General features: G+C 54.2%; 1 protein-coding gene across 7 annotated transcripts in view; it reads right to left on the bottom strand.

Annotated features, from left to right (window-relative positions):
* Positions 1–19,940, bottom strand: part of MAPT (microtubule associated protein tau) — a 36,187-nt gene extending 16,247 nt beyond the window's left edge. For 4 of the 7 annotated variants that reach the window (XM_042829599.1, XM_042829600.1, XM_042829593.1 and 1 more), the window contains exons 1-5: positions 19,866–19,937; positions 4,534–4,613; positions 3,174–3,260; positions 2,111–2,182; positions 889–954 (exon numbers count right to left, since the gene is read on the bottom strand). In XM_042829599.1, the coding sequence (XP_042685533.1) occupies positions 889–954; positions 2,111–2,182; positions 3,174–3,260; positions 4,534–4,597 (289 nt within the window). In that variant the 5' untranslated portion in view covers positions 4,598–4,613; positions 19,866–19,937. Of the gene's footprint in view, positions 1–888; positions 955–2,110; positions 2,183–3,173; positions 3,261–4,533; positions 4,614–4,750; positions 4,865–9,549; positions 9,610–19,865 lie in introns of those variants that run through there. The other 3 variants (XM_042829594.1, XM_042829595.1, XM_042829596.1) reach the window with 3 other exon arrangements.
* Positions 19,941–19,985: the final 45 nt, after the last annotated feature.

Below are 19,985 nucleotides of genomic sequence, written 5' to 3'. Positions count from 1 at the left end.
AAAATCTGGTGAGAAATAGCAGCTACAACCAGACTGAAACAGACAGACGGCAGGGATAACTCACCCCATCCTGCTAACAACCTTGATTTCCTTTTAAGTAGCATCACTATTTTGAATGCAGAAGAGCTGCTGGCTTGAGAACCACCAGCCAGGCATCAAATGCTTTATTTTAATTGCAGGGAGCAGAGTGTGTGTAACTGAGCTGAGTGTGAAAAGCAAAGACCTCAATTCCCTCTGAGCTGAGAAAGCAAAGAGCTGCGTGCTTCCTGCAAAGGCAGGGATGACTGCAAACAGCAGTCAGAAGAGGAGAGACTGCAGGAGCAGCCTGAGGAACCTGAACAGAAAACCTCCTTACCAAATGGGCTTTAACTGCCCTTCTAGCTAGCACACAAAACCAGTGCTGTCACATACAGACGTGAGCAGGACAGCTGTGTTGAAGTGACTGCCCACCTTGCCTAGCATTGGCAGACGCCCCTGGAGACTGGGATGCAAAGAGCTCACCCTAAATGAGACACAGTAGTTAAGAGTCAGATAATTCACGTGGGACGTGGGCCCCAGGCTGACCCTACAATGCAATGCTCAGCAGTGCCTCCTGGCTAACTGCACCACCCTGGCTCTGTTTATGACCTTTTCTAGCCTGGAGGATGCTCTGTTTTGCCACTGGACAAACAAGCATCGGTGCTTCAGCCACCTGAGAGAGAGAACCGATGAATGAAGAGCTGCCTGAAATGGGTGTGCTGGGACATTCAAAGTGTGTGTGACCTGCCTGCCAGCAATGGGGAGAGCTGTACAACTGCCCACGGGGTGCAAAGCAGTTGCATTACAGAAGAAAACTCCCAAGCCCCCCAGGAGCAGCAACCAGACCCCAGCGACAGCAGTCTGACCAACCTTGAGCAGCATCTCCTGCAGCGTGGTCCTCCAGGCTGGGGGTGGCTCCTATGCCCGCCTCTTCAGCTGGTCCCAGTTCAGAAGGAGAATGGAAAAAACATCATCAGAACACGAGAATTAAGTTTAAGCACGCTTCTGGAGAATGCCTTTACCTCCTTGCTGATTCTGCCCATCGCGGCTGTGTTACGAGCAGGGCAGTATCAGAAAGGCAATCAAGCTGTGTTAATGCTGGGTCCCATTAGATTTATCCGACAGCTGCTGTACCAACGTGTTTCATCAGCTGGCAAGTCAGCACAAGCTCCTTCAGACAGACACGCAGAAACCTGAGCACTGAGCACGGAAATTTGGGGATTTACGTTTCCTCTTCTACTCCTGCCAAGCTGGCAGCATTCGTATCCATGTCTCTTACCTGAGCTCTACCTCATCCGTGTCTTCTCTCCAGCTGACTGCCATGAGCTCTTCCTGGGCTATTTGCTGCCAGCTAACCTGGGTGTGTAACAAACCCAGTGCTTGCAGAGCTGTGGGCTTGTGTTAGCGTTTGGGTGCTGGCAGAAGCCCATTCTACCACACTGCCTTTCCCAAAACCTGCCTGATGTTTCCAGGATAACCCAGCAGCCACCACACAGGGCCCACGTGCTCACTGTTCACAGCCACACCTGACTGTCCGAGGAGCTCCTGCCCTGCTCTGCACGGCTCTGCTGCACATCAATCCCTTCTAACTCTGAAAGACCCCCATTCCTCCCTGCAAAAGCAGGCCCAGGTGCAGAGGTCCTGAAGGAGCCACTTGGCTTCCTCTGCACGATCTCCAAAACGTGCTGGCAGCCCGAGAAGTGCTGCAGTGGTCTGGCTTCCACCTGCCTCTCCAAAGACAACTGTGTGGGCTGAGAGAGAATGCCCGGGAGAGGAGCAGCGAGGTGCTGCAGAGATGGGCAGGCTCTGCAGGAAAGCACTTTGCCTGGAGACGTGAGGCAAAGCCACCACGGAGAGAAAGACTGGCAGATGAGGAGCTGAGGAAGAGAGAAGAAAAGGCTGCGAGTGTCCCCCAGGCTGGGGAAGGCAAGAGGACAGCAGTAAGCAAGGAATTGCATCAGAAGAAGGAAGCAAGCACGAGGAGCGAAGCACGCCTGCGAAAGGTTCTGCAGCGTTACTGCTCAGCACCAACCAGTCCAGCTCTCTGCTCTATCTGTATCAAGAGATGAAGCTGCACCTCGGTCTCCCTCACCTGTGGTTCCTTCTGGGATCTCCCCGTGCTGATCCTCTTGGTCTCCTTCCTCTACTAAAGGTGCTGTGGCATCTGAAAAACAATGCAGCTTTCACACAGCCAGCAAGTGGCAAAACCCTGGGGAGGTCAGGATGCTCCCAAGGCTGGTTTTGCTCAGAGCAGCACCCATCTCCCTCCCTTGAGCCAGTGCTTGTGGAGGGAGACAAGCGAGCAGGACGCAGCAAAGCTGGTCCTTGGGGACACAGTGAGCTGCCCCCACAGCAAGCACACATCTCTCATGTAGCTGCTCTGCATGAGATCACTGTCAGCCTCCATCTCCAGCAGGGCAGGGTTGGAACTGCTCAATATCTCCATCCTTTTAAATTTTAGATACATTTTGCAAGCCAATGCCTTTACCCGCAGCCACCAAGAGGCAGCCAGTTGGGATTAAAGCAGCCAGAGAAACAGTGCAGTTCATTAAAACAACAGGCAAGTCTCTAGATTACTTCCAAACTAGATTTCTTCCAGTGAAGCAGCACAGAAATGCCCTGACCTGACCCACAGGACTTCTGCATCAACTCAAAGCTGTACATACAGACTCCATCCATCTCACCATTGCAGCACAAATCGTGCTGTGTGAATGAACATATCAGTACAGAGGGAACACAAAAAGAGCTCCACCTGACTCCAACAGGGAACACAGAGCAGGATGGGCAGGCAGTATTCTGATGGCGCACAGTGATGCAAACCTGCGGGCGATGTGGGACTGCTCCTGGCTGCACTGAGCTAACTGGACCCTGAGGTCACTGTGTGAGAAGGAAACAACCTGCAAGAGACTTGCTGAGCTCCAAGCACCACTTCGCATCTCCATCTCCGGCCTTCCGACCCACTCTCCACCTTTAAAGCCAATCCTCTCATTCTGCAGAGTGAAAACCTCACTTGTGATGAGCCTAACGAAGAGCTCTCACCCAAGAGCACCAACGCTCCTGAGAAAGCCCAGCAGAACGTGGCACGAGGCTCTCGGCAAGGTTTAGCACGACCCCAACCATCACGGTTTCAAAGCAGTAAGACAAAGAGCTCCCACCTTCTGTAGTTGGGGTGCTCTTAGCGTCAGAGGTTTCAGAAACAGGCTCATCCGATCCGTCATCGACTGGAATCTGAAGGGGATAGCCTGGAAAACAAATACTTAGAACAGGTCCTTGGCGATGAGTTACAAACCTCTAACGGCCCAGGTCCACTGGAGAGCATAAAACCCCTGAACTGATAAGCAAGCAAAGCGTGAAAATGCCAACCAAAAGCATCGGTGCCATCGCCAAAAAGAACAAGCAGGAGCCAAAAGAAAAACCCAGGGAAGCACACAGCAGAGAATGGCAGAAGCAGGAAAGGAGATCTCAGCAACAGAAAGCAGGGAAGATGAACGTCTGAGTCACTGCTGTCCCCTCTGCCATTCCTAGAGCCATCAGACTCTCTCCCAGAGCTGCTGCTGAGCGCTCCCATGATGTATTTATTCATTCTCCTCACTGCAAACCAGCAAGTTCTTTGTGCAGTGCATAAGGCACAACGCCAGGCTGGGGCCAAAGTCATCTTTTGGAAGAGTACAGCAAAAAGCACAAGTCTCTTCTTTGCAAAGAGGCTGACCAAATGAAATAATACAACGAAAGCTGGAGAAAATGACTCGGAAAAGAAGCTTCAAACTAATAAAAGTGAAATCCCTGTGATGTGCAAAGATGAGGCTACGAGCTGAGAGAAGCTATCAGCCTGAAATGCATCACACGACCCACGATGAATGGATGCCATGGATTCTCTCCTCGGCTGAGATAACCCACTGGTCTGGTTTGGTGGAAGCTGTGTCCAAAGCCCTTCAAGAAAATAAAATCAAGATGGTGTTTATATGAATCATAGCCAAGAGTGAGTCCCACCAAGTGTGCTGGGGCTGTGTGGGTTTCCAAGCTCAACTGTGCAGCGTGGTGGGATGAGAAAGGAAAGGCTTCTGGAGAAATGCAGGTCTGAAATGTGGGATAAAAGACTCTTGCATGGCTCCCAGAACTCTCTGCTCAGCCTTGTGCAGGTGAGAAAAGCAGGCAGCAAGCAGCATCCTCGAGCCGTGTCTCAAAACAAAAGCAGTGCTGTGTTTTAATAGCAAACTGAGGAGTGAACACAAAAGCATGGACGTGCCAAGCTGCAGCAGTAAGATCAGAACTGCTCGAGACAGCACGGGATCTGTGCTCTGCTAGGCAACCATATCACACAGCAGCATCCTCCTTCATTCAGGAGCATCAGAGCACCCTGTGGGCCACCCAATGCTTACTGCCTGCAGCAAGCTGCTATGCAGGAACCTTCCATACACACACACACAGCATCTCCTCCTGGCTGCCCCCAGGGCTCTGCTCCCCCTGCCTGGGTCGCTCTTGTCCCCTGCACTGTCTCCTCCTGGAGGTGCTCACCTGAGGGGACGTGCTGCCTCTCCTGGTCCTCCACCACGGTGACATCCTGGTGTGGTTCTGCCATCTTGCAGCCAAGTTACCTGAAGGAGGAAACAAAAGCAATCAGTATCAGGCAAATCCTGGAGCCTTGTTGGTGTGTTCCATGTTCAGCCACAGCAAGAAGGGAGCTGCTTTGTCTCCTTTTCCTGATGAGCCCCCAAATCCCACCGCTGCGTACAGGGAAGCTCAGGATGCACACTGCCTACTGGGTTTCCCCAGAGCATCCGGTGCCCCCAGATCCACCAGGAGCACCCACGAGCAGAGGGCAGTGCAAAATGCTCACACAGCAAACCAGGGCTTTCCCAAGTGCTAAAGGAAGTGAACCCAACAGCAAACACAGCCTGCAGGCGCCGTGCCTCTCCTTATTCTCCACGCTGATTGGACAGACGTGGATTTTAGTTGACTTCCTAATAGCTGATATAATTACAGCCCCTGGCAGTGATTAATAACGGGCTATTAGTGTAACTGTGTGCTTGCCATGACCGTCAGGAGCAAATGGATGCAGCAGTGAGGCTCAGGTCACCGCAAGCAAGGAAGCAAACTCACGTGGTTTTGTTTGCTGGCAATAAATTAACGGGATATATGGAACTAAGCAAGAGAAGCTCAAATGCCAGTAACCAGATCTCCTGCCCAGCTTTTTTAAGCCTTAGGAAGATGACTGGACCATTTCATCTCTGCCTTTGACAGCCACAAAGCTCTGACAGAACTGCACCAAGGAAGCGTGAGAACTTGCCACCAAAGGAAGTCACTCACAAAAGCAAAGGTATGAAGTAAGAAGGAAGGAGGTGACAACTTTTGGTCAAAACCTTGGGGGGGTGGGAGGCTGCCCACCAAAGCAGCCATCCCTATGGGCATCTGGCTGCCCTCCTCCCAAGGCTCCAATGATCACATGGATGATATCCTGGTCTCATTTGGCTCCACTGTGGTGCTGTTTACAAGGGTGGTTAGCACTGAAATACAGAAATGTGATGTTAGTTGAGCGTATGGAGCATAAAAGCAAGTTGAGCATGAAATATGTGAGTGTGAATGTGCTGCCTGGTGTGCAGAAGGTACAGGAGCAAGCTTTCTATCCCAAAGGCAGACCTGGGATACACAGCAGTTTCCCCACGTGCCGCCCTGTCTGTCAGCAGGAAAATGCAGACAGCAGAAGCCATCCTGACCCCTTTCCCTTCTGCTGGTCCCTAAAAGCCTTCCCAGCCCAGCCCAGCTCACCACACACCCACAGGCACTCACGAACCTTTATTTCAAGCTGCTGACCCAGAGGCAGAGCATCCACTCATCTGAGTGCTGCCTTAAATGATGCTCACTTCTTCCTTACGTTGCCTCCTCTCCTACCTCCCCCAGTCCAGTTTTTGGATAAGAGCAATCAGAGCCTCTCCCAGTTTGCCCGGAAAGTTGCATTTTGTGCTTTCCTGCCTCTGGACAAGAATTTCCTGGGCCACCATCCAGACAGGACTGCTGGCTCCACATCCAGCTCACATTCCCAGCCTAGGGCTCAGCTGCCCGTTCTGGGCACAGCGTTCAGCTCAGCTCAAGATGTTCCACTGCTCCTCCCAGCTCAGCATTTAGCATCTGTGCAGCCCTGGCACGGCAGCAGCCAGCAGTGATTCAGCAAAGGCCACGGAGCTGCACGCCTGCAGTGCCAGCTCTCGCAATGCTCACTGCTGGTGCTGCTGGCTTTTTGACACCAGGAAACGTTGGGGTGGTTGTCAGAGAACTGGCTGGTCTCACCATCGCTCTGCAAAAAGGCCTTTAATGCTGTTCTGCTCACAGCTGGGCACAGGCAGCCCCGCTCCACCTGAGCTCCACGCATGGCAGGAGCTGCAGGAGCGAGGATGGGCTCGGGAGGATACAGCCATTAATGTTTCAGAGATGAGAGAAGAGCTGCCTGTTGTGTCAGAAGGAAAAAGGCATCGCCTGAAGGCACAAAGAACCGAGGGATAAAGCACCCAGACATCCCCTGAGAGCTGCAGGGTGCAGACATGCATCCATTTGGACAGCAGGACTTTGGGGAGCAGCAGTGTCTCCCATGGGGCTGGACGGCCTCGTGCCGTGCCTGCAGGGCAGCAGGATGGAAAGAGGCTCTCCCTGCAAGGGCTGAGATTGAGAACCATTACAAGGCAGATGAAACTTCAACACAACAGAGAGGTAAATAAATGACACCAAGAGGTCCAGGGGGGGAGGCCAAGCGAGCCAGCAGCGCCATTACCTCTTAGCTGCAAAGCTCTCCCAGCTGGGTTTGAAACACACAGCCCATATCATCATGCAGTCATATTCACCACCATAAAGACGTTTTACGCCTCTCTGATGGATGCTGGAGTCCATTCTCCCCCTCTTTATTTCTCATCCGCGGTAGCTAAAAGCACTCCTGACAGCAACTCAGAACCTGGGGGTGATGCACACAATTTTGGGACAGATCCGTCCTGCTGGAACCATGAAGCAAAACTGAAGGGCTCAGCCACAAAGCACTTCTTATTGCGGGGGGGGAAGTCCCAGCTCTGCTGTGGGTTTTTTGCTCTATGAAGGATTCATGATGCAATGAAAGTTAAAGCTTATTAAAACTGCTTATTTTAAAGAAAGATGGTCTGAAAATTGCACATCTGAGCAACTGTGAATTACAAACAACGTCTGAGATGATGCTCCTTCTGCTCCTCAAGTGGAGGAGGAGGAAATCCCTCCTGGGGGAAAACAGCAAGAAGGGGAAAAGATGTTCCAAAAACCTGTAGGAACAGCCGTGCCTCGAAGCAACGGTTTGGGAATGAGTAACTCCACCAAGGAGAGCCACAGAGATAAACCAGCAGCACGCCCTGCGTGAGATAAAGCACAGAGCCCTGCTAAGAGCCTTATCCCTGCCAGCACAACCATCCCCACCAAACAGGGACCCTATCTAAGAAGCAGCAGCCCAGCCTGGTGTTAACAGCCCCTCCGGCCCCACGCTTCCCATGGGGGCACAGCTCTTACTGCCAGACATCTGAGCTCAGCCCACCAGCACCATTTACCCAGACGTGCAGCCCAGTCGGGTCCCTCGGCCAAAACCCAAGGGATGAGTTGAACCACGGCCGTCCCCACACTGAAGGCACCTTCTCTGCTATGGGCATCAGTGCTAAGAGGAGCAGCCCAGGCTTGGAGCTGCTTCCCAGTGATGCAGGAAACACAGCAGCACTGGGAGTCGAGCAGTGCTGTCCCAGTGCCACACTGGTGTGCTCGGGATGGAGTGACACACAGCACAGCTCAGGGAACCAGGAGTGACTCTCACTGCACCTCAATGGCATTTCGTGGCTCAGCCTGAGCCAGCATGGTCCCTGCAGGTTTCTGCTGTGCAAAGTGTCAGCAGCAAGATGACAAAACAGCTGCAGAAGACACTGCCACCCCAAAGAGCCCAAAGTCTGCAGGACCACCAGGAGGAGTCTGAAGGGAGATGAAGCGAGCCCTTAGAGCTGCAGGCATCACTGAGCTGCGGTCAGGGAGCGAGCTGACAGCTTTCAAAACCCAGAAGATATTTAAAGAGGAAAAAGAGTAATTTTCATCACACAGAGGACGGCGAAGCTCTGGCACCGCTGGGATGCTCCATCCCTGGAGATGCCCACAGTCATGGATGGGCCCTGAGCTGCTGGGGGGCACCCAGCCCACGGCAAGGGGTTGGGACTGGGTGGGCTTTAAGGTCCCTTCCAACCCAACCATTCTGCCATCCATTCTATGACATATTTAAGTTCACAGGTTAGAGCACACCGAAGCCCTGTTTATAGGGCACAGGTGTCTGAAAGGAACTTCTCTCATCCAGCAGCACATTTTCTTGCTTGGTGCCCCTAAGAGCCAAACCCAGAACCCAAGGCTGCAGGATCTGGTGCCGAAGTCCCTGCAGGGCCATCAGGTCGTGTCACCACCCAGCACAACAGCTTGCAGAGCCCTCATTCTGCTGCTGCAGCCAAACTCCTGCAAGCCACACGCTGTGCTCTCCCCCTGAGAAGGCTGAGGTCCCAAATGAAGCCTCCAAACTCTTCACGCCTCAGTGCAAGGATTCCCTGCAATGACAGGTAAGTAAAAGCAGGACTGAAAACAACGTACCCTACTGACAGCAGCCTGGAGGCTCAGAGGAGGAAAGCAGATGCTGGGGATCACACAGCTGTGCCTCAGCTCAGTCCTCTGTCTGTGACAGATGACATCACAAAGGAGCAGCACCAAAACGCTTCTGGTGCCAGGGGCTGAGCTGCCCTGCGAGCTGTGTGCAGCCCCAGCAAGCAGCCCAGCACCAGCTCACCCTGCCAGCTCTGCACAGATATGGGGCTGCAGCCCACAGCACAGCTGCTGGGATCACGAGCCTGGGAACTGATGCCTCGATTCACACGGGCTACAAATCCCCAAATAAACCACAGACTGGGGGCTGTTATGGGAGGAAAACAGAGGGAGCAGGAATTTCTGCAGTGCTTGGAGAGATGCAGGCTGTGTTTGCACGCTTTGGTGCACATCCCTGGGTGCAGCCGAGCAGCTCCAGCTCTCCCAGCAAGCACAAAGGGGAGCAGCTGCATCCCAGCTCCTGCTCAGCTCCTTCCTTCTCCATTATTTCACCTGCAAGGGTGGCAAACGCCCGCGTTACTTGAAAAGGGAAGCAACAAACACGAGTTACCGCTGAAAGGTGATCAAACACAAACAGGATTCTTTTTCTTCTTCATTTGAGTTACTCAATTAAAACGGAGCGGCAGCCCCGTGAAAGAGCATCAGCCTGAAAGGCTCTTCATAATTCATAAGCGGCTTCCTTCTCATCTCCTCCGTGCACTTTGTGCTTCCGAGGAGCTGACAGATGAAGGAATTTGGACAGTGATGCACAAGCACTGCCTAACAGGGAGCGAGATGAGAAACCACAGCAAGGCAGGAGCGAGGAAACTTCCTTCGTGTTCAAAGCCAAACTCTTCTCAGAAGAGCAGGAGGGAGCTGCACAAGGGATCATTTCACAGATGCTTTTTGTTCCTTGTTGCTCACCTTTAACCCGTGCTACTGAGTCCTTGGAGGCCTGGAACACCTTTCCTGGGTTACCAAGACCAGGCAATGAATGCTCCACAGCGGCAGCTCTGGAAAGGAGATGCAAAGGGAGGGCCATAGCACTGAGGGCAAATCCTAAGCAATGAGAGGTTACGATTCTTTACGAAACAGCATTAAAAAGGAATAGCAAAGTTGGGTCTGGAGACACAAGAACGGTCAGTGCGTATCCCTTACAAACCCAACTGTCCCAGCTCAGAGCACTGCACGCCCTCACCAGCTGGCTCAGGTCGCCAGGGCAAGCTTGCTGCAAGAGAAAAGCCAAGGGATGCTCACGTGCTGGCAAGTTCCTCAGCACTGCTGAGAATTAAACTAACAGAATTTGCCATCCCAAATCAGCTTAGGGCCAGCTCAGCAGCTGCCTCCTCACTGGGTGGCCATTAGGAGGGCAGATTATCCGAGCCCACCCTGAGCAGTGAGAGCAGCAGCTCCTGGGGGACAGCAGCGCTTCTGTCTGCCCCAACAGCACAGCCCTGCAAACTGGAACCTGCAGGGAACTGCAAGCAGCGTTTGCATTACAGGAATATTAAGGCTACGCCTTGCATCAATTGCCTCACCCAAAACCACGCACCAACCCACCGCTTTGCTGCCATCCTTCCCACATCTTTCACCCCCTCCTACCTCTCTTCTTCCCCCTGATCCAGCTGACCAAGCAGAATGCAATGCCCTGCAGCCCTTCCTCTGCGCACAGCCAGGAGGAGCACAGGGTGAGCACAGCGCAGCCAGGTGTTGGAGCTGCACAGCACCGCCATGCAGAGCTCAGGCCGTCCCCAAACCCACTGACTGCAGCCAGCTTAAAGCTCCGATCAGAGGGGCTTACACAGCAGCAAAAAAGGAAGCAACAGGAGTTTTGGAGCCTGCCCTATCTGCTTCGTGAGGTGGAGGAAGGGAAGCCTCTTTAGCAGAGATTTACTGGGCTACCTTTGGATTTCTTCCCTGCCCCCTGCTAGACTATCTTGCCGTCGTGCCTTTCAGAGCTATGAGATGGTCTACGGGCAGATAAACTCTTCCTCCACCAAAATCCTTTCTTGGGAAGCCTTTAAGCAGTTGAACATGTAGAGCGGATCAAAGAGAAGGCAGAAGATCTTATTTAGCAGCTAATTCTCTTTGACTCTTCCCATCCCCGCTCAGCCAAACCTGCTGGAAATCAGAGCATCTCCTGCAGGCTTCAAGGCGGGCTCACAGCCTTCTGTCTGAGAACAAGGAACAGGGGCAGCCCCAAATTTCCCCTGCACTGCCCTTCTGAGGCCCTGCTGTGAGCAGAGGTGTGGTTTGGAGGGGCTGCACGTGGCGGATGAGCAAAGGAACCCATGAGCTCATAACGCAGGAGGAGATGGTGGCTCAGACATCAGACCAGTGTGTTTTGTCACCAATGCATCATGTGTGCCATCCTGCGCTGTGCCACCGTGTGACAACAATGCTGAGCCCACAACAGTGTGGCCTTAGATTGCTTTCCAGCTATGGGAGAAAAGAAACACCGGGGTGTGCATGGATGGGGAGAGGGAGAACAGGAAAGAGCAGCTCTAGGAGTTAAGACAGTCAGTGGCACGGCAGCGTTCTGCCTCCATCAGCAGTCCCCTTTACATTGGTGGGCAAATCACACCGTGGGGAGGAGGAAAACACTTTTCTGAGTGCAGACTGCACTGCCTGAAGGAAAACATGCATCCAGCCATGCATCCAGCCAGCCATGCATCCAGCCATCCCATGCATCCAGCCATGCATCCAGCCATCCCATGCATCCAACCATCCCATGCATCCAGCCCTTAACTGCCAGCTGCTGCACGCTGCTCCATGGCTCACACAGAGCAATTGAAATGCAGCTCCCGAGACAGGAAGCCATGTAAGATCCCTGCCACACTGCAGCCAGTGGCACAAGGAGCCTGGCAGGGCTCATCTGCTCGGCGATGTTTGCAGGACGGTTAGCACAGCCAGTGGTTTCTCACGGTTATCACAATCCTCCTCCTTAATGTGAGGTTAGAAGCAAACTGACAGTGTTTATTTCATGCACCAGCAAGCACCACAACACATCGCAGGGCACAGAACAGACCATGGCTCGCTCCCTTTCCTGCATGTGAGAGGGCACTGAGCAGTCTCACCTCTCCTGGGCAGAGCTGCAGCACAAGCCAGCCCATCCAAGGGGTGATGCACACCCCCAGGCTGGCTGGGTTAAGGTATTCCTGGCCACTGAGCAAACAGCTCTGCTCTCACCTCCACATCAGCTCTCCTGGAGCACCGTCTCCATCTTAGTGCTTTGCAGCACAGCCATGTGCTGTAGGACCCAGCAGAGACGACTGCTGATTTGGTTTCTGTAGTGGCACGCATACAGCAGCATCCATTTGCTGTAGCCACAGGCTCAGAGAGATGTCTGAAGCCCGGTGCAGGATGGAGCACAGCCCTGAGCCATCCAACAGCACGCAGACCATCAGCACTGAGCTCACGTTAAATGTTCTGCATTTAAGTGGGGGAAAAATAGAATCAACGGTAAGAAGGGAAGCCAGGATTCCCCGCGGCGCTCAGCCACCTCCCTTCCTTTCTCCGCTGCTGCAATGCACAGAGCCCTCAGGGACACAGGCTGCCTTCGGAAGAGCTCCACGCTGCACTGTGCAGGAGCTGCTCGCACCAGCTGGCCTCAGAGCCAGCAGGGAACATCCTGCACAGCAGCTCCCTGCCCCACTGCATGCTGAGCTGACGGCGCCGCTGCCTTCGGTGCTGGGCTGCAGCAACGCCGACCCTGAGCGCAGGGGAGCGGTGCACAGCCAGAAGCCCCATGGCTTAATGAGACAGGACTGTGCTCACCTGCCGGTGCGTTTGGAGCTCTGGCTACACGTGGATGCCTCCTACCCCAGCCACAACACAGCCCAGCAACTCAGTGCCACGGATCGTGCATCATCTCACCCTGGAGATGCAAAGGGAAGCAGGGGAGGCAGCACCAGCTGCACCCACAGCCCCTTCCTGCAGCCCTGCTGCTGTGGCACAAGGAACGCGTTTGTCGCTCACTTTGATCTCAGCCCCTTCTCTTCCTTTGATTTCACAGCGCTGACAGAACAGCCTATGCAGGAGCTCTCTGAATAATCAAGCTGCCACGGTAATGAAGACATTAAATACAAAAGATGCTCCGTGACACAGCTCCAGCCTATCAGTGTGAACGATCCTCATCAGAGCAGACAGGACAGAAGCAGGAAGGTGCTGCGGACGCACACTGTAGATTTTCTGAGGGCAAAAGAAACATTCAAACAATCTTGGGCTGGGTCTCCGTTTCTGAAGTTATTTTGAGCTATTTCAACACATGGCTAGAAATTAAAACGATGACAGCAGCACCATCTGCTCCAGCTACTGCCACGGCACCATGGCTGGCATCGCTCTGCAGTGACAGAAAGCCCATCCTAGGGAAGAAGCCGAGGAGAGCCTTCCTGGGAGCACGGCCGTACAGCAGCAGGGCTGCAAGGGTTCACGATGCAGATGTGGCTTCCAGCAGAGAGGTTCCTGCTACAGCTCCAGGGGCAAAAATGAGGCTGGGAGGGCGTCAGGGCTGCTTGGTTATGTCACGGTGAGGAGCCCAGGGCAAGCAAGCAGCTGACACATGCAGGAACACCCAAAAAACCACAGGTTTCCTTGGCTGCGGTCTCCACAGCCTCACAACCCCACTCCACTGCCAGCCACCCGACATCCAAACCTTTGGCCCCATAACGTCCAGTTCCAGCATCCCAAAGAGAACTGCACCAGTTAATTGTTTCCCCTTTAAATAAAAGGGAAACAAAATCACGCAGCCTTCACACATTGCTGTCTTACCCTGGAAAGAAGAAAGAAACTCAACAGCCCTCAGCCTTCGCAGGCTCTCCAAGGACTCATCCCCACCCCAAAATCCACAGTCAGGCAGCAACCTGCCTTGCCTCCATTCTACCTTTATCATAATTGTGACACAATTATTTCCCTTCCCAGCCCAAAGGATGAGCAAGTTTAAAGATCAGAATCCTTTACATCCTCACTGCCGTGAGCTGGAGGCCCACTGTGTGCCCACCTCCCTTTCCACAGGGATGAACTGCCAGGATTGTCCACATTTAAGGCTGCCCCAAGCTGAGGAATTTGGGCTCAATCTCCCCCAGCACGTCTGTTAAAAATAAATGAGGTGCAATCAATCTGCTCCGGGGTTTTATCCCCTTTCAGCTCTAAATGCAGCACTGCTGTCACATGTATGATATGTGTGAAGGACAGCCTGCTTCAGAGCCTCACTTCTTGCCTAAAATAATATTGCTCCTGGTCTCTGGTTACAAGGGATCCATTCATGCTCTGTAAGGTCACAGCCTGACTCTAATCACTAACACAAAGGCTGGAAGGAACCAGGCTGCCCGAATTGCAGCCCTGCTGCTTCCTATCGCAGCACATTGAGCGCAGAGCATCAGAAAGCCTCTGGCCACACCTAGAGCCACCAGCAGCTTTGTCAGCCTCACCAAGGCAGGGAGCAGCTGCTGGAAGATGCTGATGCTGCTCTCGTGCTCAGACCAAGGCAAAGCCGCTGCAACCCCACTGCAACCCCACAGCCTTCCCCATCTATCACACCCAGGCTGCTCCAGTGAGGGCAGGCAAGGCACTTTTTAACCAAGCACCAACACTGCTACAGCCACAGCCCCAAATATTCCCACTAAGAACCTCAAACAAGCACCGAGAGGCTCCTGGATGCTGATAGAGCACACAGACCCAGGGAATCAAACCCCTCCATGAGCAAGAATAACTGAGGAAATGCGTTCCAGAGCCAAGCAGGGACCTCAGACAACCGTGACAATAAACCCTATTATTAGGCACAATGAAAGCACTGACATATTTGGGAGATTAAGCATTAAGAAGTGGCTTTCACATTACACAGTATTCGTAACTCCCTTCCTCTCGTAGCCCGGAGGGAAGGGAGGAGGTAATTCAGCTAGCATGGAATGAGGAAAAAGGCAAAATGCATGCAAAGCAGGCTGCAAAGCCTTCAGCCAGCAAGGGTGCACTGACAACAGCTTGACAGCAGTGCAGATGCAGCTCTGAGGCAGCGATCCTGCATGCCCAGCACAGCTCCTGCACTGCACAGCATGGGCTGGGTCTGTCCGTGAGGTCTGAAACAGGACAGGAACAGGGAAGATGGCTGGGGAAGAAGGCAAAGGGACAGCATGCATGTATGTTGCTGGAGGGTTCACTTGATCCCCAGCAGCAGCATTTACCACTTCCATGTGCCCACCAGGCTTCCCATTGCCACGCCATACAAAGCCAAGGGAAAGCATGGAGTTCTCTGCCTGATTTGGAGATATCTGCCCGTTGGTAAAAGCCACTGCTACAAACCCCTGCAGGCAGCACCCTCTGTCATGCAGCAGGTGAAAGCCATGTCAAGAAGCAACTTCACAGCACCCAACTCACTGGGGTAAATAACCCTGAATTCCAAGTCAGGATGAGCAGAAAGTGAACCACAAAAGGCACTTCTGCCTTTGGATAAATCCCAGCCCTGGGCTCACTCACACTGCGTGACACAGCTGTGCAACCCAGCTCCATCACAGCCCTCAACCCACAAAGGTAACCACGGCCCAGCAGCGCTCATCCCATCGTGTGCAGGATTTGCAGAGGAAGGGTAATGAAACACTCAGCACCTGCCCAGGGCAGTCAGCACTTTGCATTGAGTCAGCACTGAGAATGGAACCTGAGCCCTACCTGCAGCTCTGCATCGTTTTCTTTGCTTCTGACCACCCCACAGTGAGGTCAGTTTGCAGAGAAAAGGTGTGTTTTTACAGCAAAGGCTCCTCCTGCCAGCTGCAACGAAACACAGCCCTGAGCTGCAGGGGATGCAAAGCTACAGATGGAGCTCTGGGCAGCTTTCCCTGCTGGGATACCTGCGCTGCTGGAGAGCCCCTTCCTGCACCCTCCTCCCCCCAGATCACTCTGACTTCATGCTAACTGCACCGTGCACAACTCGCCTTCAGTTCTGCAAACCAGCACAGGGCCATTCTGCCATCAGAAGCTCAGCACAGCCATACAGATGTGCTGCCCATCACCTCAAGGCCTCCAGGGGCCCCCATACCCACAGCTATTGCACCTCCGGGCAATGGGGATCAAGGGAGAGGCGAGGAGGTTCATCCCTCCTCAGACCCCAGCTGACTTCATTTCACCTCCCTGGCCCTCTTCTCACCCCCCATTCCACATCCATCTCATTGCATCCCTGCTGAGAGCTCACGCTGTCCCAGTGCTCAGCATCCCCACTGAACCACATCACAGCAGGTGAGGAATCTCTTCCCCATCGCTTTGCTCACTGCCTGACATTTCCACTTGGCCAGATGTGCTCAGCTGACAACGTGCACAGCTGGCCAGATGTGTTCTGCACCAGGGAGCTCTCAGGAAGGAGCATTCGAGAGAAAGAAGGAGCAGAGCTGCTTGTGGACCACAGAGCTGACACACCTTCACAGCAGAGCCGTGCCAGCGCAGCCAGGATCTCAGCTTGGATCAGACACGAGGAGAAATGCAGGAAAGAACCTCACCGCCCTGAACACCCCCAACTTCTCCGTTCTCAGCTTCAGAAGTGCATCCCCAGCGCTTCTTTGCAATGAAGACAGTGCCATGCAAACAGACCTCCAGGCCAGCATGAACACACACAGTGCTGAGCTGGACCCCGATTCGAGGCTCACAGAAGAGGCTTCCTTAGATCTGAGCAGCTCGAGGGATTTCACTTTGCAGCTGGTGACTTCAGCAGTGATGAAATCCATCCGAAATTCCAGCAGGTGCTTCCAGGCATCCAGCCCAGGCCAGGAGCCGCTGGGAGCCACGCAGCAAGGGGCTCCCCAGCACCGAGCAGAGCTTCAAGGCACGCACATCACCCAAAGCCACGAACACGGGTGGTTTTGTCACCCTCTGCTAAATGCTGAGGCTCTTCCATGAACAGCAGAGCTCGCTGCAGAACCTCACCTGCCCCTTCAGAGCACAGCTCTGGCTACAGGCCCATCAGCACAGCACCCACAGCAGCCCAGTGGGCAGCTCTCAGTCTCATTCGACTTGCAAAGGAAATCCACTCGAGCCCAAAGGCACAAACATCTCTTCCAACCTCCAGGATGTTTTCTGCAGGCACTTGCAGCCAGAAGCAGCTCACAACCAGCCGATCTCAGCGCGAAACAAAGCTCCAGCTCGCACATGGAGGCCCCTCCTGCCACATTCCATCCCTCAAGATCCCTCTGCTCATCTCGAAAAGGAGCACACGAGGTTTCCTGAAGGGCCACGGTGCTCCAACCACCAAAACCCAAGGCTGTCTGCAAAAGACTGCTTGGGATGGAGGGCTGCACAGAACAGACAGCAAGGGGTGGCAGCGCAGGTCAGTGAGGCACAGCAGGCTGCCTGCCACGGATCCCAGAGCTCCATGCAGCACCGCTGGGAGATGAACGGGGACATCCCTGCATTGCTCTGCGTGGATTAGCAATCCAGCTCCTGTGACTGCTGCAGTTTCCTCCCTTTCTTTTCTGTCTCCACGGGCAGGGAGGGCCCTGCCAGCAACCTGCATGTTGGTGCTGCAGGGCTGTGCCTGCAAACCCCAGGGACAGAGCCAGCATGCCTTGAGCCCAAACACCACGGTTAACCTGGAGGGGGAGGAGGGACTGCTGGAGGGGCAGAAAAACCTAGAAAGCCACGTAGATGGCATTGCAATGCAATGAAGAGATCCATTGGGAGCTGCTGCCTTTCTCCCAGCACATCAGCAGTGCTTCTGGCAGCAGGGAAGGTGCTGAGCCCAGCACTCCCATCCACCTGGCTGAGGAGCAGGCACACAAGGCAAAGCAAACTGGGAAATACTGGGCAAAGCAAACTGGGAAATACTGGGAGCTGGGCAGCAGCCAGCGCCCTGATTCTTTCTCGACCAATTCATCAAGTGTCAGAGTGCTGTTAGGTTGCTACAGAGAAATTAGCAGCCCTCCCAACAGCCAAGCCTCAGTGGCGCAGGGGGTTGGCAGAATACCTTCGTTCTGCTCAGCACAAACCCAAAGCTTTCCTCAAGCTTCACAATAGCAATCCTGTTGGGAAACAAGGGAACAGCCATCCCGGGCACCTCCCTGCAGACGCTGCTCCCTGATCCAATTCTCAGCACACTGCAAACCCAAAGGGATGCGTATGGAAGGCTGAACACTGCAGCACGAGGGTCTCCAGCAGTGATGCCAGGCACACACCCTGGTGCAGCTGGAAGCATTGGGGCAGTTTGGTACCCCTGTGCTGAGGGGCACAGGCTGCCACAAGAAATGGCAGAGGTTCCATCTCCAAATCATCTGAAACGTGGCTTTCTGCTCTCGTTCCTGGCTGGCCAAATCCCAAATGGGAGAGGATGAGGATGCAACAGGCATGGTGGAATAGAGGGTGCTCTGAAAGGAGGCAGAGGAGCACCAGAGGACAGCCACCTTACAGCTGCATCAGGTGTCCCTAAGTGCATCCAGCATCAGCATGGGAAAGGCAGCATTTTCATCCTGGGAGGAGTGCTCTCCTGGACAACAGAGCACAGACCTGCTGCCCCGTGGGTTTCAGGAAGGAAAATAAGGAAAGCTGCAGCACTGCTGCTCAGGACAGCAAGAAATCCATCCGCTCATCCCACCTGGGTGCTGCTGGAACCGTGGTTTGTTCAGCACAGAGGGCACAGAACGGAGCAACAAGGCTGCCCGGGTCCACAGGAGGAAACAATGTAGCGGAGGAAGCCTAAATTAGCATCATAATTACTTCAAGCAGTATTTTAAAAGGGTGAGCAACGAGGGAGGGAGAGACAAAAGCCCACACGTGTGCAGAGCCAAGCCCATACTCCAGGCTCGCAGCCCCAACGCTGCATTTGTCACCTGCAGCCCCTCCTGGGGAGCTCCAGAGGGGCACACGCGAGTCCTGCCGCTTCTGCCTTCATCCCAGCTAATCCCAGCTGATGAAGAACAAAAGTCCCCATCTGATCCGCAGTGCCACCTGCCCTCCTGGCACAGCTCCCCCCGCCCAGCCCACCTCCCACCTTTGCATGCGATGGCACTTCTGCAACGACTGCACCTTGCAGCTGCTGCTGAGCAGCGACAGCAGGGCTGGACCAGCAGCTCTCAGGGAGGAGCAGCCTTCATTTCCAGGCTTCCTACCGCAGCAAGCACGCCCTGCACTTTCACTCATTAACACAGGCAGGTCTGATTTAGCCCAGGTTTCCCAGGGCTCAACGCCTGCTCGCTCTGCTGCACGAAACCACGACAGTCCTACAGCACTGGAGGTCTCTCATTCTAAGCTCTGCTTTCGAGACTGATCCGCCCTAAAATCCAATCCTGCAGCACTCGGGCCTGATGGAGGACAGCCCCAAAGCACCAACCTGGGGCTCTGAAAGCAAACCCCACCTGCATCTCCATCCCAGAGCCTTCACCTCCAAAGGCACGCAGAGGGAAGCAGCCAAGCATCCTTTGCACGCCATCAGAGCCACGAGAAAAGCCAATGCTTTGACCAGGTGTGAATTACCTCCCCGGGAACCTGCAGCTGGGTCAGTCCACAGCTCGCTTTGCTCCCCGGCATAAAGCAGAAGCATCTCAAGAACCGAAGGGATGAACAAAGCGTAACTGGGTTGGGTTATTTCTCGTCCCTAAAGGAAATGCATTTTCATGCTGCTCTCCTTCGGGAAGGTGGGAGCGGTTCTGATGGAGCATAAAGGGAAAAAAAAAAATCGAACAGCAAAAGGGAAACGCCTTCAGCATTCCGAATGGGGTTAAAAAAAAAGGAAAAAGAAAAAAAAAAGGGGGGAGGGGGATGAAAAGCCTTCGGTGGGTATCAGAGGATATCCATGGGTGGGCATCCATAGGATGGATGTGGGCGGGGATGGGGCGCCGGACCCCCACCCGGATTACCCAAAATGGGTCCATTTTTCGGTTTTTTTTTTTTTGTTTGTTTTTCTTTTTACCCTTCATTTCAACGCAGCCCACCCCCCCATCTCCCCACAGCGCGGCTGCAAAGGGGGCGGGGGGGGGGGGGGGGGGAAGGAAGGAAAAAGCGCAGCCCCCCCTCCCCGTGCCGCAGCCCCCAGCCCCACCTGCCGCAAAGAAAACGACCAAAAACGACCAAAAGAAAAAAAGAAAAAGCCGATACCCCCCACGAGGGCAGCGCGCACCTGCAGCCGCAACGCCCCCCCCTCAACCGTTATCGGCTGTCACATCGCGACACGACCGGGGGGTGCTCTAAAGCTGCTTTAGGTGATGGCCATCCCACCCCCCCCACCCGCTGCCCATCCTATAGGGGGGGATCCCCCCCCCCCCAATTCCTACTTGCCGCTGTTTTGCTGTCCGCACCGGAGCTGCACGGTGAAGTGACAGCGGCGGGGGGCGGGTCGGGAGGGGAGGGGGCGCGCGCGAGCTCCGGAACCTTCGCCGAGCCGGCGGGGGGGG

The sequence above is a fragment of the Centrocercus urophasianus genome, unplaced genomic scaffold, assembly GCF_019232065.1.
Source record: "Centrocercus urophasianus isolate 14NV4802_14NV808 unplaced genomic scaffold, USGS_Curo_1.0 seq_310, whole genome shotgun sequence".
NCBI lineage: Eukaryota > Metazoa > Chordata > Aves > Galliformes > Phasianidae > Centrocercus > Centrocercus urophasianus.
This window is presented reverse-complemented; position numbering and strand designations above follow the sequence as displayed.